We start from the raw sequence: 15,905 nt of genomic DNA, 5'->3' as shown, positions 1-15,905 counted from the left end.
CTATTCCTCATCTTAGTCTCTAATTGACATCACTTTATTGTGTTTTGGATTTCACATGAGAAAAAATGCCACCTTCAGCAGCATGCAGATACTGCCAGTCACAAATCGAAAGCAGCCATGAAAAGTAACATTAGACAGACTCTGCTCACACAAACTATATGTCCTACAAGCCATAATGGTTTCTATGCTGATATGTATAGAGCCCTAGTTGCAGCAATATCCCCTGGAATGCTGTGCATAATCCGGTTTTCAGAGATTTTTACAGAAATACACCAAGCAGCACATCCCATCAGCATCTACATTAAAGAAAAACTACAGGTATTTGTTACAATGAGGTCATTTTGTCAAGCAGGGAGGATATTGGGGAGTCTTGCATATGGTTGTGTGTGGACAAAACCACCGACTCTGTGGGCAGGTACATTGCTAACTTTATAGTAGGAAAACTGGAACCCAATCAGACATCTACTGCTCACCTTCTGTGCTCTAAACAACTTGAAAAGTCAATAGTTAAAGCATTGCATACTTCATCAACAAGGGGTTGCAGTTGTTGTATCCTGGGAGTGTTGATGACTCTAAAGTCCTTCTCCTTGTCTCCGATGCTGCTTCCTACATGATTGCCACTGCACCTCTCCTGAAAACTTTTTATCCTTCTTTAATTCATGTTACTTGAATGGCCCATGCCTTGCATAGACTCGCAGAAACAGTTAGGGCCGAGTTTCCTGCAGTAAATACTCTCATTTCAACAATGAAGAAAGTGTTCTGTAAGGCTCCATCAAGAATAGCCATATTTCGAGAGAAACTCTCCTCTATTCCCCTTCCACCATAGCCAATCATCACCCGTTAGGGTTCCTGGATGGAAAATGCCCTGTATTATGCAGAACATCTTGAGGAAATCATGACTGTGATAGACAATTTGCCTTTAACGGACAACTCTGCATGTGGGTCGTCTGTCAAAGAGCTGTTAAATGATTGTTCCAGTGTTCAGAGAGACGTTGCGTATATTCAGGCAAATTTTCATTTCTTCCAGTCACCATCACAAAAATGGAGGAAAAAGGAAACAGTCTCAAACAGCAATTTTCTGTAATTGAGGAAGCTGAGAATAACATACAAAGTGCTAGGGACAAGGTAGGGGATAAAATAAGAGACAAGTGGTCTAGTGTACTGCAGAGAACCCAGGTTATTCAGTGCTGAAAAGGGTACATCAGGTAATGGATGGGGAAAAGGGGGACGTACCAAGTGAAATTGAATTGAAAAATGTAGATAAATGTTCCTATGCCCCTCTAACATCTGTGAGTGTGGAGCGCTCCTTTTCTGCTTTGGAAATGATTTTAATAGACAAAAGACACAGCCTGACTGTGGAAAATTTGGAGAAGATTATTGTTATGTACTGTAGAGCAAACTACGAATGAAAGTACTGTAGGAATGTTCCTCACAAATAATAAACACATACTCCATTCGTGTTTACACCGTTATTGGATGCCTACAGTGCTGTAATTGTGTACAGTGACTTTAGTATTAAGGTTTTAGATCAGTACTGATAATGATATATCATTTAATCCATAACTTTTTTGACACATGACTTTTTTATATTGTTTTTGATAAATATCTTTTTTATTCTGTCTTAATTTTGCAGTTATTTCGGTTAAGAATAGGGATACCATGTTTGTTAAAGTAAAAAAGTATCACGTTACAGTTTAGGTGTATATTGTAATATTTTAAAGTCTATTTCCTGCCTATCCACACATTTCTAAAACATATTTTAAGTGCCTATTTTCCCTTTTAAAAGCCTATTTACTTGTTTTAAAAGCCTATTGTAGGCGCCTAAAACTAATTTTTTTTAGATCCTAAAATCTCAGGTGTCATATAACTGATATGACCAAATTCGAAATGTCTTTATTAAACTTCCAGGCTATTTATGAACACATAATCATTATGGGTGACTTTAACTGTAACCTACTTAATACGACTCATGACGGTAAACGATTAGTAGATTTGTTTACTACTTGTAACATGACTATTCTCCTGCTACAGCCCACGAACCACGTGTATGCAACAAACCATTCATCACACACACTCATAGATCTCATTATAACGAACAACCCAGGTAAAGTAATAACCCATGGGCAAATCCCTGTACCATCCATTTCGACCCACGACCTTGTATATTTATTGTATTCCCTCAAAGTGCCTAAATACAAACCCAAGTACATAACTGTTAGAAATACGAAGGGCTTAAACTTGGATTACTTAAAATATGATGCTTATCAACTACCGTGGGACGATATACGGAGTCTAAATGATACTGACGCTAAAGTTAACTTGTTTAATACGATGGTAAAGAACTTATATGACAGACATGCCCCCAAACGTCGAATAAAGGTTTCTCACCCTTCTTGTCCATGGCTAGATGATGAAACCAAGAGAATGATGGCCCACCGTGATTCGTTATTTCGACATTATAAACAAACCCTAGACACAGACTTCGAATCTTACCACATCTTAAGAAATCGCACAAAGCAATTAATCAGAAATAAAAAATGTGCATATTTCTGGAATTTAGCTAACAACATAAATTCTAATCGTGCATGGGATCAACTTAGAGCTCTGGGAATAGGAAAACATCAACAGAGACAGAAAACTCCTGACATTCCACTTGACGAACTGAACGATTACTTTAGTAGAATAAATATTCAACCTACCCCAGTTAACTGCACCGACTCACCGCCCTCCCCTCCAGCCAATCAACCATTCACATTTCACAGTGTCACAGAAAATCAGGTTAAAAAGGCTTTGTACTCGATTAAATCAAAGGCCACAGGTGTAGATGATATTCCCATTGGTTTTATACATAACATTATGAGTGCTGTCCTGCCTATACTGATGCACATACTGAATTATTGTTTACTAAACGGAACTTTCCCAACTGTCTGGAAAACAGCTAATATTATACCAGTACCTATGAGTTTAGACCCACAATCACCCTCTGACTATCGTCCGGTGTCCATACTCCCTGCGCTTTCTAAAGCCTTTGAACATTTAGTATACGAGCAGGTTCTGGAGTACCTAAATAAAAATGCTCTTTTGGACCCTTTGCAGTCTAGATTTAAGAAGGGGCACAGTACCGCGACAGCACTTTTGAAGGTTACTGAAGACATTAGAAATGCTATGGACAAACGACTGCTTACTATACTTATCCTTCTTGACTTCAGTAGTGCCTTTGACACTATAGACATTCAGACTATGATAAAGAAAATGGAACTGCTAAATTTTGACCTGGCTGCGCTTAAGATTTTTAGTTCTTATTTGAGTAACCGTCAACAGCGTGTAACAGTAAAAAACGACAAGGTCTCTAAATGGAAAATGAAACTTAGTGGTGCCCCTCAGGGCAGTATTCTAGGGCCCTTACTTTTCTGTATTTATATCAATGACATACCATCTGTGACAGGAAATAACACACACCACCTTTATGCTGACGATCTTCAGATTTATCGACACTGCAAGACTTCCGACTTAGATGAAACAATACAAGATATTAACAATGACCTCCGACGACTCAGTATATATGCACAACGAAATTCTCTTATACTAAACTCCACAAAATCTCAGGCAATCATAATTGGAACACGAAAATTACTGAACTGCTCAAACAATATTGCAATCCCGCCTATCCTACTGAATGGTAACATTATTCCCTACAGTAAAACAGTTAAAAATCTCGGCGTAATTATAAATGAAACACTTGATTGGTCTGATCACACGAAAAATCATCTGTAAAAAGATTTTTGGAGCGCTTCACCCTCTTAAACGGCAAAGGGATGTATTATTCGATTTGAGTTTAAGGCCAAACTAACACAGACACTGGTTCTCCCTATTCTTGATTATTGTGACGTTGTTCTAGTTGATATGACAAGAGAAGAAACACTTAAACTTCAGCGAGCACTGAATTCCTGCCTGCGATTTATTTACAGTATTGGGTACGATGTTCATATTACCCCATACTATAAGGCTCTCTCATGCCTGAAGCCTGATAAACGTCGGCAGCTACACATTTTAACGATGGTGTTTAGAGTACTAGCTGAAAGTCAGCCACTGTATATTTCTTCTAAATTAACCTTTTTATTATCATTTCACAACTTAAATACACGTTCCAGATCCTCACTTTCTATTCCAGTGCACCGCACAAATAAAATGAATAGATCGTTTGTAGTGACCGGCACCAGATTATGGAATTCCCTGCCAGCTCAGGTCAGAGAAACTAGCTCTTTACAAAGATTTAAGGTCACCTGCTGAGGACAGCTAACTGAATGGCTGAAGTATGAATGTGTGCACGCCTGAGGATTAGTCATTATTAAGAGTTTTTACTATTAATTAGTTTTATTATTAACTTAGTAATGTATTTAAATTTGTTTCCAATTCTATTAATTTTTTGTTTGGTTTTAACTATTTTAAATATCTCAGTATTTTATTTATGATTTTGATTAGTATGTGGTTAAGTGGAAGAGAGGGCCTCGAGCCCTAACTTCGCCACTGAAAAAAAGGCATTAATAAATAAATAAATAAATAAATAAACAAACTCAAACATTAAAAAAAGTAATTGAAACACTAGTTATTACTATGATATAGTTTGTAATTATGGCGCTGAAGTTACAACACTCACAAAATACATGTGTGAGGTAGGTTCATCTGTAACCTTAAATACACAGATTAGGCGACATCATCCTACACCAAACTTGGCTGGCTCCGTCTACAAGACAAACGCAATCTTTACTGCTTCAACAAACTCTAAATCTCACATCTCCTTATCTTAAGGAACATTTCTATAATCTCTCTTTACATCACAAGAAAAGCACAATACCACAGAACATGCATATTCTTACCATACCCAGTCACAAGTCCTCAGTATATGGCTATTCCTTCACAGTTGCTGCAATTCATGAATGAAACAATCTGTCGCAAGATGTCAGTGTTCAAGAAATTTAAATGTGCCTGCACAAAATATGATGGAAGGACCCAAATAGCAAGGCACTTCCCTACTTCCTAGGCCTCTTGAACCTGCCTACTTTATCCTTCTCCTTGCCTTTCTCAACTCATTGGAAACTCAGATTACAAAGGGAACTTTTAATTTACACAGAATTCTCTTTTTTACAACTTCAGTGTTTTATGTATATCTTCAAAAGTGAACTCCCTTTCTATAATATTGTGTTCTTTCCCCTTGACTTTTATAAGTTTTAAATGTATAAGTGGTTACTGTTAGCTATAGTTCAGTTGTTCTACATAGTCTTACTTTTTAAGATTTGTACATAGCCAGGATAAATAATCATCTATCTATTATTCATCTTCTTCCTCATTGGCTTCGATGTTCTGCCGTTATTCCTTCATTCAGTTGCTTATTTCTTTTCTTAAAAGGCCTTCCAACTTCCCCTTGGAAACCACTGAAATGTGATGGCATTCTTCTGAATTTGCTATGATCCTTAATATCTTCTTGTCCGATGTCCATTTTCTCCATGTGCTTACATATTTTTGCAACAATAATAATATTCAATTGATGTTGTAATGGTTCACCTTTCAATACTATAATATGCAATATTTTTAATTACATTAACTAGGGACTAGTTACAGCCTGGGCTGGCCATCTTCAGCCTTAATGTAAAACATCTAATAACTAAACAAATGTACAAACACACAATTGACATAAAACAAATGAACAAATATACAATTGACATCCTAATTTATTTCAAATTTACTCATAATTTCATCCCAGTTTTTAATGTCAATTATAGATAGCGGGTTCAAACCCGGCAGAGGTAGTCAGATTTTTGAAGGGCAGAAAAAAGTCCATTCGACACTCCATGTCGTATGATGTCAACATGTAAAAGTTCTCTGGTGACACGGTTGGTGTTTACCCAACAAAATTCATTAAATCTCAGGCATAGACCCCCAAGAGAATTTCGGTTTACTTAGTCTGCCATCTAGTGGGTATGGGGTAAAATGGAACATCGAAATTGATGAGCACACAGCCAGATGGTGTCAGATTGAAATGTCTGCACACGGTAGCTGAGGCCATATGATGATGATGATGATGATGATTATTATTATTATTATTATTATTACCACTTAAGCAATTCACAATCCTATAATCTGACAAGATTATTTATGAAAAAATAGTGGACATGTTTTGGCTCTTGGAGCCATCATCAGAACATAAACACTACAAACATTTAAATAAGATTTTAAGAACAATAAAATACAGTAATGATTAGAAAAATCGAAACAAAGTATAGGAGTTCATTGATGAAAAGTTCATAGAATTATCACAAGATGGCCAAATATATGTGCCCATTGCATTTTCAGACGTGTTCCAAAATGGCGCCTAGGAAGGTATAGACCACTCAGACCCAAGAGAGTATACAAGAAAGTCTTAACATTTGGATACAATAGGAGGCCATGATTAACTTGGAACTAATACATTTCAAAGGCGGTGCAGAACAGAGCAAGGTCAAGCGAATTGTTTAAAAAAAAAAAACAAGTAAAATAGAAGAGATTATTGAAAAACTTACTTGAAAACTGAACTCGAGAAGACAAGAAGCAAATTGCTGTTGCGGCGTAGAAGAAAGGAAATTGTGAAAATTACGGCAGAAGTTTAGAAGAAAAGCTAATATAATTCAAGAGAAGACGGCCGAATACCTGCAGAAACACTGTGGAGAATATAAATTCAGCGAGATATACAAGAATTTATTTAAATACGTATACTGATAGACCCGAGGCGCAAGATCAGCGATACTTCGAAAATCATAAATTGGAAGCCGTAAGAAAAGAAAAGGATAAGAGAGAATTACTCCATCAGTAGGAAAATCGAGGAAAGAATAATATTTTAGAAAATAAATAATTTAAAATTTGAAGATTTTCGTAAGACAATACGAAAGATCTTATGCAGACTTAGAGAATTGGTCAATTAGAACACAAAAGAATACTAAGAGAATAGTTTAAAAGAAATATTATTCTAAGAAGAATTTAAAATGAACATTTACTTCTCGACAATATTTGATTTTATTGGCAGTTATTCCAAGAAGAAGATGACTTGCTAAGCATCGAGATGGACCAATCTGGAGGGAGATATCATCCAAACAGCTGAACCTACCTAAGATGAGAGGAGGAACCCGCCCAGCTGAACCTACCTAAGATGAGATGAGGAGTCCAGCCGAACCTCGAACCATGGCCAATGAACCAGCAATGTGACGAGCAGGAGGAGAGCAACTGACGGCCAATATGATGAAAGACGAGCTAAGTGTTTACCATAGTTAATATAATACTTAATTTAGCTAGGCATATGCATTAGAATAGAGTATTCTAAGTGTGAAATATTTAAGAGTGCAAGTGAAACAGTGAAGTGAAGTGCGTTACATTTAAGCTGCTAATACTATATTAAGTTAGTGTATAATTAGATAGATACCTCGTGGAGTATGACTATGTATGAAATAAGTGGATTAGCGAGGTAGTTGAGAATACGAGTAGGAAGAAGAGTTATCTAACAGCTGATTGCAAAGATGATCGTACGGAGAATAATATCTATAAATCTCGCGAAACTATTTAGTCAAAGATTACGTCACAGGTGGATCACATGTGAGAAGTGAAAGATAGAGTCGAGTTATTCCTTGTAAAGTAATGTTGTTAAATGCACAAACGCAGTATTTAATGTTAAGCATCGTAATTTTTTGGATGAGAATTGATCAATGTAAAGGAGTATTTACGTACAGAAGAATGTTATGTCTCAGTAATTGCAAATATTATGAAGGAGGTTATGAATAATGAGAAATGGTATTGAGAAAGATGAAATGGAATTAATTGAAGTTTTTATAAGGTAGTAAGAAGAAATATGAATTGATTTGAGTATGATAATGTGTGTTGTGGTAATTATGAGACATATATATGGATGGTAGATGCTAAATATGAATAATATTGGATCAGTTAGACGATGCAAACACAAGGAAAGAAATAAATCGCGGGAGTAACATCAAATTAGGTATGAATGGTGAATATTCGTATATAGTTGAGATTTGATTGGTGATGTTGTATCAAATACTGCTGTTAATATGAAATTATATGAATCTTATGACATATTCTCATAACATATGTGAAGTGTAAGGTATGGTAAGATAATATATAAAAGAAGCGACGCATATACATAGTACCGAGATATCATAACGTAGATACTTATTGAATTACTTGCACATATGATATATTAGAGATAAATTTAACAAATGAATGCATATTGAGCCGAATAGCAGTAAATTAAGAATTATTTAGATAGAATAGTGAGATAGATTATTTTATATTTTGAGTGTTGTTTTATAATTCATGTTATAATTTTAAATGATAAGATAGTAAATTAGGAGCCGTGATTTAAGAGGCAGTAGGGATGAAAACCTTAGCACGTCAGTCGTCATAATACAGTTCTTCGCCAATGATGTGATACATGAACGAATTTGATTACTTTTTGAAGAATAAAATCAATAATAATTGGTTCAAAGAAGTTCAGGATGATTTGGAAGAATTGGGTATAATCGGCAACAAATCAAAGACAGAAAAGAGAAGAGGATTTTGAAGAACAAAAGCACAAGTCTCAAACTAAAAACAGTTGAACGGAAACAATATACTATATCGGACACACAAAGGGCTTCCAGGTCGGAGAGGATGAGAAAGTTCTGGGAGAAGAAAAAGTAGAAATTAACTCAAATGTATTGATTTCAATGCTCCAATGTGGGCGTAAAATATGTAAATAATAAATAAATAATGAGGAGGAATTCCAAATTTGTTAAAATTATAATGTAATTGTGATACAGTGATGCATGTGAATGACTGCTTTAATTTTTCAAAGATGATAATAGATATGGAAACTTGAGTTCATTTCAGAAATAGAGAATTCATTATATAATATTTTGTTTTGTAAGCCAGCGCTGACTTAAATATTGAATTTCACGAATTATTATTATTGATTTTAAGTAACGATTGTGGAAGTTCATAATGACGCAGGTTCTCAATTCTTTCTTATATTTTTTTCTTAGTTTAATAAATATGTTTTCTCATTATTTTATAATACAGTGAGTGATAATTTGTAGTTGTTTTGGGCGGATTGACTTAGTTTGTAAGGTGTTTATTATGCGATTTGCGTTAGAATATTGCAGTCGGTGATGAATTTACACTTCTGTGCGATAGGATGGAGACGTTTATTGGTGATTATCGCATACGGTCCCTACGTTTTTCTCTGAATTCACGTAAAGCCTAACCTACAGGAAAAATTAAATATTTTTCTTATTTGATGAGATACCCTGAGATTACATCTGACTGTCGGGAATTTATGGCTGTGTCGTACCTGGACGCGGGAAGGGCTCATATATGTATATTATAAAGTTCAAAGACATCAAAGCACAATATACAGGAAAACTTCACACTTGAATGTTGTATGATACTGCAGGGTATCATATAATAATCTCACCAAGAAGAATGCAGTGGGTAGGTGTAAAATTGTTGCATCAATGCTGGCACGCTCTTGTCAAATAAATGTTAATATATGATATATGGAATATCTTTAAACTTTAAGCAAATGATATGATGGAACATATGAAGAAATTATGTTTATTTTTAGAAAAGATAAATGTTTATGTGTTGTGCTTATGCTGATTAAAATTGTGAAATTACAGGTGATTTGTTGGCTTCTAATACTCTATATAACACTGCACATAGATATACAGAAGGGATAATGAAACAGCGTTCTAATATTCAGAAAATTGTCATCAGCAATTGCTCAGATCTGAAGGTGCTGGATAAAAACAGCTTTTACTGTAACAAGTCAGACCGAGCATAAAACACTTTGTTGTTGTTAGAGAATGTTACATGTGACAGGATATCATAAAGTCTAGAATACAGATATACACTGCCTGACAAAAAGACTTGAAGCACCCAAACAAAATAGTTGGATGTCAATGTAACTTCGTACACGTATACACCCTAGGCAGGTACGTCAATGATTAGTGTTGTTGCCAAGCCTGGTATGGGGTATAAGGGGCGTGAACAGCATCAGATGTTGAGTGATCACTGTGAAGGATACAGAAATGCCCCATACTCATGTGAGACAGCGTTATCAGCACCTCACAGAGTTTGAAAGAGGCCTCTTTGTGGGTCTCCATTTGGTCAGCTGGTCGAATCTTGCAATGTCCAGATTTGTGGGGTATTCGAATGCAACAGTGGCCCGATGTTGGACTGCACGGGAACGTGAGCGCAGGCGTACTCATCATCAAGGTTCCGGTCGACCACGTCTGACCACCATAAGGATTGCCATATTGTGCAGCAAGCACATCCTAACCCCTTTCCATCTGCGCCTGCCATATGAGAATAAGTAATGGACTCCCTGCAAGATTCTGTGTCCTCCCGCACCATTGGTCGGAGTCTAGTAGCAGCCGGACTAGGGAATTACCGTCCCATGCGTAGGGTGCTGTTATTACCACAAAATAAACTACTGCGTTTGGAGTGGTGCTGTGACCAGGAAGCTTGGATTGCTGATGATTAGCATCACATTGTGTTCAGCAAAGAATTGCTGTTCTGCACTACATGGATGACCATCATCTGCAAGTATGGCAGCGACCTGGGGAGAGGTCCCATTCTTCCAAAGTTTTCGAGAGGCACAGCAGTGTTACTCCTGGTGTCATGGTGTGGGGAGCTATCAGATGTGACTTCATATCACGGCTGGTAGTGACTGAGGAAACTCTGACGGCACAATGATATGTCACGGGCATCCTGCGTCCTCTTGGGCTACTCCTCATAGGACAGTATTTTGTTGCCATTTTTCAACAGGACATTGCTCGTCCATACACAATGCATGTCTCTATGAACTGTCAGCATGATTTAAGCTACTACCATGGCCATCAAGATCCACAGAATCTGTCCCTGATACAACATGTGTAAGTTCAGCTCAGACGTGAACTCCGTCTCAGTGCCAGTGTCTAGGATATCAATGACCATTTACAACAGATGTGGGTCAGCTTGCCTCAGGAGAGGATACAATGGCTTTATGACACCCTTCAGTGTGTGGATCCAGGCCAGAAGGGGTGTAGCGTCATACTGATAAGTGGACTCGTACTGCAAAGTTCTTTATTAATTTGATTAGGTTTTGTAATCGTTGAAATAAGACCACGTACCCTCTCAACATGAGAAATTTTGTTTTGTTTCTTCCTCCCCTTCTGGGTACTTCAATTTGTTTGTCAGGCAGTGTAATAACTTGAGAGATAGGGACATAATTTTGAGATACTGTACCCCAGAGTTACGACTGCCTGCTGACGTATCCCTAATGCATGCCTTTTAAGTGGAGACTGTTTTGTGAAAATTTCCACCCACAATTTTACATTTCAGTGAATGTCAACAATAACACACATCCAACTTTGAACCTCACAGCTCATAATGATGTCCTGTCAGTAGTATTGTAAATGTTTATCTCTTCTAGAAATATAGTAGTAACTAATATTATGTGTGTGATTTCAGGCTCTTTTGGAATCTCCCGAAATGATTGAATTTCTTCAGAGTCGTATAAGAACTTCATGATGCTTTCTGTAGCTCAGCATCTAAAATTTCAAAGGAAGAGCAATTCCATTTGACAGGAATAAATTAAAGATACAGTCAGTGGTTAACAAGTGGACTACTGATGAAGATATCTACAGATAGGAAGAGGATATACGAGGTATCCATTTCCAGAGGGTTCCTTGTCCAAGAAGTGAAATTTTTGGGAAAATGCTAAAAGTGTTTATTATTAATCATGGAGGCCTTTCGGAGAAATAACAGTATATCAAACTCAAAGATTCTTCATAAAATGTATAAAAATAACATGGACAAAGTGTCGTTTGGAATTGCATGATGGACAAGAGCTGTTTTGGAACAGTACAGGTAATGGACAAGGGATTCTTTTTCAAAAACAAGAATAACCGATATTTGTGACAATAATAATAATAACAACAACAACAACATATGGCCTCCAGAGAGATCTGGTGCAGGTCTTGCACACCGGCGCATCTATAAGGATGAATTCTAATATTGAAGATAGCACAAACACAGACACCCAGCCCCCAAGCCAAAGGAATTAACCATTGAAGGTTAGACCAGAAATCAAACCTTTTACCAACACCAGCCTGTTAACCATTTAGCCATGGAGCCAAAGAGAGTGATCAGATATGCTTTACTCTGGCATGCGCGGTGATGTTTTAGAGCTGGGGGTCCCCCGAAAATTTGTGTAACAGAAGTAGTGTCATGTTACAAAATGTGTGACATGGCTGGCAGTCATTTGAAATTAGCAACCGTTGACGGTTGGTCATGATAATTTGGTTTCACATCATTTTTCCTATGAGGGAGCTGGATGGGAAGGGGATGGTGTGGTATGCCTGACCCTAGCCTTTCTTTTGTGCGTGGTGCAACTCTGTCAGCCAACCTTGTTGCAGTTGTATTTCAGCCATTCCCAAGTGTGTGTGTGTTCTGTTCTTGTCTTAATTCTGTTATTAGTTGTAAAGAGTACTATGGCACAGTGACGTGTTAACACGGTCAGTTTGTCAAGTTCAAAGAAGGTTTCAAGAAAGTTTCCCAGGTGTAGACATTCCAAATCGTAAAAATGTCCATTTTCTTTATAATAAATTTCTGGAAACTGGATGTATCCAGCCTAAGAAACCAAATAATTAGAGTAGGTTTCTCACCAAAGAGAAATTAGATGACATTCATCATCATTTGGAAAATTCTCCTAAAAGTCACTTGTTGTCTTGCACAATTGGGAATTTCAAATCAGTTTGTGCAAAAGGCAGCTAAATTTTTACACTTAAAGCCATATAAAATTACTGTGGTTCTTCAGCTCTTCAACCAGATGACCCTGTACATGGATGCACTTTCTCTGACTGGAGTTCAGAAAATTTATGCAGTAGACAAATAGATCCACATTTAATATTCTCCTCGGAAAAGGACTATTCTACCGTCATGGTTATGTGTGTACACACAAACAGTCTTCACTGGAATGCTGTTAAACCTGACTTCATACATGCAGTGTATGGTGTGCCATCAGTTGTGGTATAATCATAGGACCAATCATTTTAAGAATACAGTTGATACTGTTACTTATGCTAACCCCCTTTCTCAGAGAATTAACCAACTGGCAGCATGATGTTACATTTTTTCAATAGAACTCTGCCACTGCTCAAACTGCAAATAATTCCATGAGAGAAATTCACCAAGTGTTTCCACAGAACAAGTTATTAGTGGGGATTTGTGTTCTCCCTCAGTCTGTCTGTTTGCAATTATCTCTGGGGTTAACCTGTAAGGACGCACGTGTGGGTAAAAATTATCCAGGTGAAATTGAGATATATATATATTTCAGTTATTTCTAATGTGCTCTTCAAACCTCCTCTCTCAGTACCTTTCAAGTGAATCCTTCCAAATGTCACAACCTTGAATCAGCTGTGTGGCTTTGTTAGTTCCGCTCATAGTGTGAGAGGGGCAGGTAAATTTCACCCTCACTCATACATTTCAGAATGCCATTCTTGTTTATTGTTAACTACTTTGTTTTTACAGTCAAACAGTACAGTAATTATTATTACACGTGTATTTTATAGTATGAGTGCATTTTTTGGCAAGTTTATGCAAAAGTTTAGTGAATTTCAAGAACTGAAGATGTATCGCACTCTGATGCAGAACGAAATTATAAACTTGTTGCTCCCAGGGAAGACAGCAACATCGTGGCTAGTGATGACTGAGAAATTGACAGTGTCAAAGAAAGTGATCAGGCACACTCCCAATGTGTTTATTTCCTCTGTTGGAATTAATAACTGACAGTTGCACACTATTTTAAATGCTCAAGTCATCTATAAAACAAACAATCTGTACTCCACCAAGAAATCTCCAAAGTCGTCTTCATTAGCTTTCTGGAAAATCTGAGGAAAGGAAATGTACAGACCTCAGAAAGCGTCAAGAAGGAAGATGCAAAGACCATGGAAGTAAAAAGGACACAAAAATCACAATGTGTTGTGTAATGTGTGAAAAGCTCATTTGCCAGGAACATGTGAAGTCATTGTGTGGAGAATGTCTGGGACAAGTGAACGAGCAACAGGAAGTAATGGACCAGAAGTGGAGTGTAAAGAAGTTTGATCTTTGAACATCCTCTACAGTTCTTACTCTCTGCTCTTCCCTCTATACCCAGCAGGTGTTAATCGTATGTGACTCTTATGATACAGAAAATGTGTGTCCAATATAAATGATAAACAACTGATTGATGGCAGTGTAAGTGTATGTGTAAGCGTTATCGGAACATGAATATTTCAATATCCATTCTTATTATCACACGTTGCACATTGCCATAATTAATCCAAAACTGTTACAATTGATTCTATATAAATATATCATCATTTACATGCTTTCCAATAATTAAGGAGGATTTTTGTGGGTAATTTTCACCCATTGCATGTCCTTGTGTCTCGACAGAGAGCTTGCATCCTACCGGGTTAGTTAAAAAATGCCTTGTACAAGATGAACCCGCACACCATACAAGAACTGAAACATAATATTCATTAGGAAATTGCTGGGATTCCTCGAAATGGCCTACAGCAAGTGATAAATAATTTCCTAGCGAGATGCCAAAATGTGCGGAATGAAGGCAGGTAGTTTCAACACCTCCTTTCATAATTTGGTAAGCACTGAACTTAACATTGTTTTACTGTTGTAGGGTTTACCTTTCTGCTACTCACCTCAGTCTGCACGCTCACCATGCGCCGGAGTAAAGCGTATCTGATCATGCGGTATTGGCTAATTTATTCATAAAACTGGAGAACAGATTACATTGTCATGTAGAAACCAAGTTTGTTTGCAATTAGTCGGTCAGCATCCTTCATCAAACCTCCCCTGGTTTAATCCTCTGATACATCTGAATTATCTTTGGTACAATTTGAAAAAGATGATATCTTTGAAGAGAAGCAAGTAAGGTAAGGTATGCCAATTTACACCATAATGAAATTGAAGTGACCACTTGATATCATCTCCTTTTTTTTAGTTTGCTTCACCAAAATTCCAGTTTCAACCTGCTGTTACCTTCTAATTTGGCTTTATAATGATCCTTCCAGTGCCCAGATCTGTGTTGTACATATGCACTTCTCGAACCATATTTTCCTCAAGTGATTACAATTCTCTTGTTTAGAGCAAATTGGATGTACCACTGGTTGGATTTCTTCAAAAATTTGTCCTGTTGCTTCCTTCCAGTTTTACACAGAATGTTGAGGGGTGCATTGTGCAACGTCTTCATCAGCATGCCAATCATAATTGTATTTTTATTTTTCCTGCTGCACCATCAGCAAACAACTGTATTACTTTCAATGAAAGTACTTCTTTATAAATTGTCAGGCCAATAAGGGACCGATATATTTGTCACTTGTAACAACTGTATTAATTCATAATCTCTTAAACTGGTATTGTTTATTCCCAGATAGGTCTTATGGCGACAATGGGATAGGAAAGACCTAGGAGTTGGAAGGAAGCGGTCGTGGCCTTAATTAAGGTACAACCCCAGCATTTGTCTGATGTGAAAATAGGAAACCACGGAAAACCATCTTCAGGGCTGCCGACAGTAGGATTCAAACCCACTATCTCCCGGATGCAAGGAATCAACTGGAATGAAGTCTTGAAGGAGCAGTGGTACATGAATAGATTAAAATGGAGAGTGCTCATAAACCGCACCCGGGAAACTGGAGGGGAAACTTGATGACGATGATCTCCTGAAAGCAAGCTCAAAGTTATGAGACCCGAACCGCGCAACTCAGTTACAGAATCTCCTTGATGTAAATGATGTAAACAAAGTACCAAAACTGGCATAACTTAAGTATTATATTCCAATCATT

The 15,905-nt window shown here is 37.1% G+C and overlaps 1 protein-coding gene across 3 annotated transcripts in view; it reads left to right on the top strand.

Moving 5' to 3' along the window:
• The window catches only part of LOC136873870 (uncharacterized), a 90,556-nt gene extending 75,046 nt beyond the window's left edge, over window positions 1-15,510 (top strand). For all 3 annotated transcript variants that reach the window (XM_067147173.2, XM_067147174.2, XM_067147171.2), the window contains one exon: window positions 11,533-15,510. In XM_067147173.2, coding sequence (XP_067003274.1) covers window positions 11,533-11,592 — 60 coding nt within the window. In that variant the 3' untranslated portion in view covers window positions 11,593-15,510. The remainder of the gene's footprint in view (window positions 1-11,532) is intronic.
• The last annotated feature ends 395 nt before the right edge of the window (window positions 15,511-15,905 follow it).

This window comes from Anabrus simplex, chromosome 5, assembly GCF_040414725.1.
Source record: "Anabrus simplex isolate iqAnaSimp1 chromosome 5, ASM4041472v1, whole genome shotgun sequence".
Lineage (NCBI taxonomy): Eukaryota > Metazoa > Arthropoda > Insecta > Orthoptera > Tettigoniidae > Anabrus > Anabrus simplex.
This window is presented reverse-complemented; position numbering and strand designations above follow the sequence as displayed.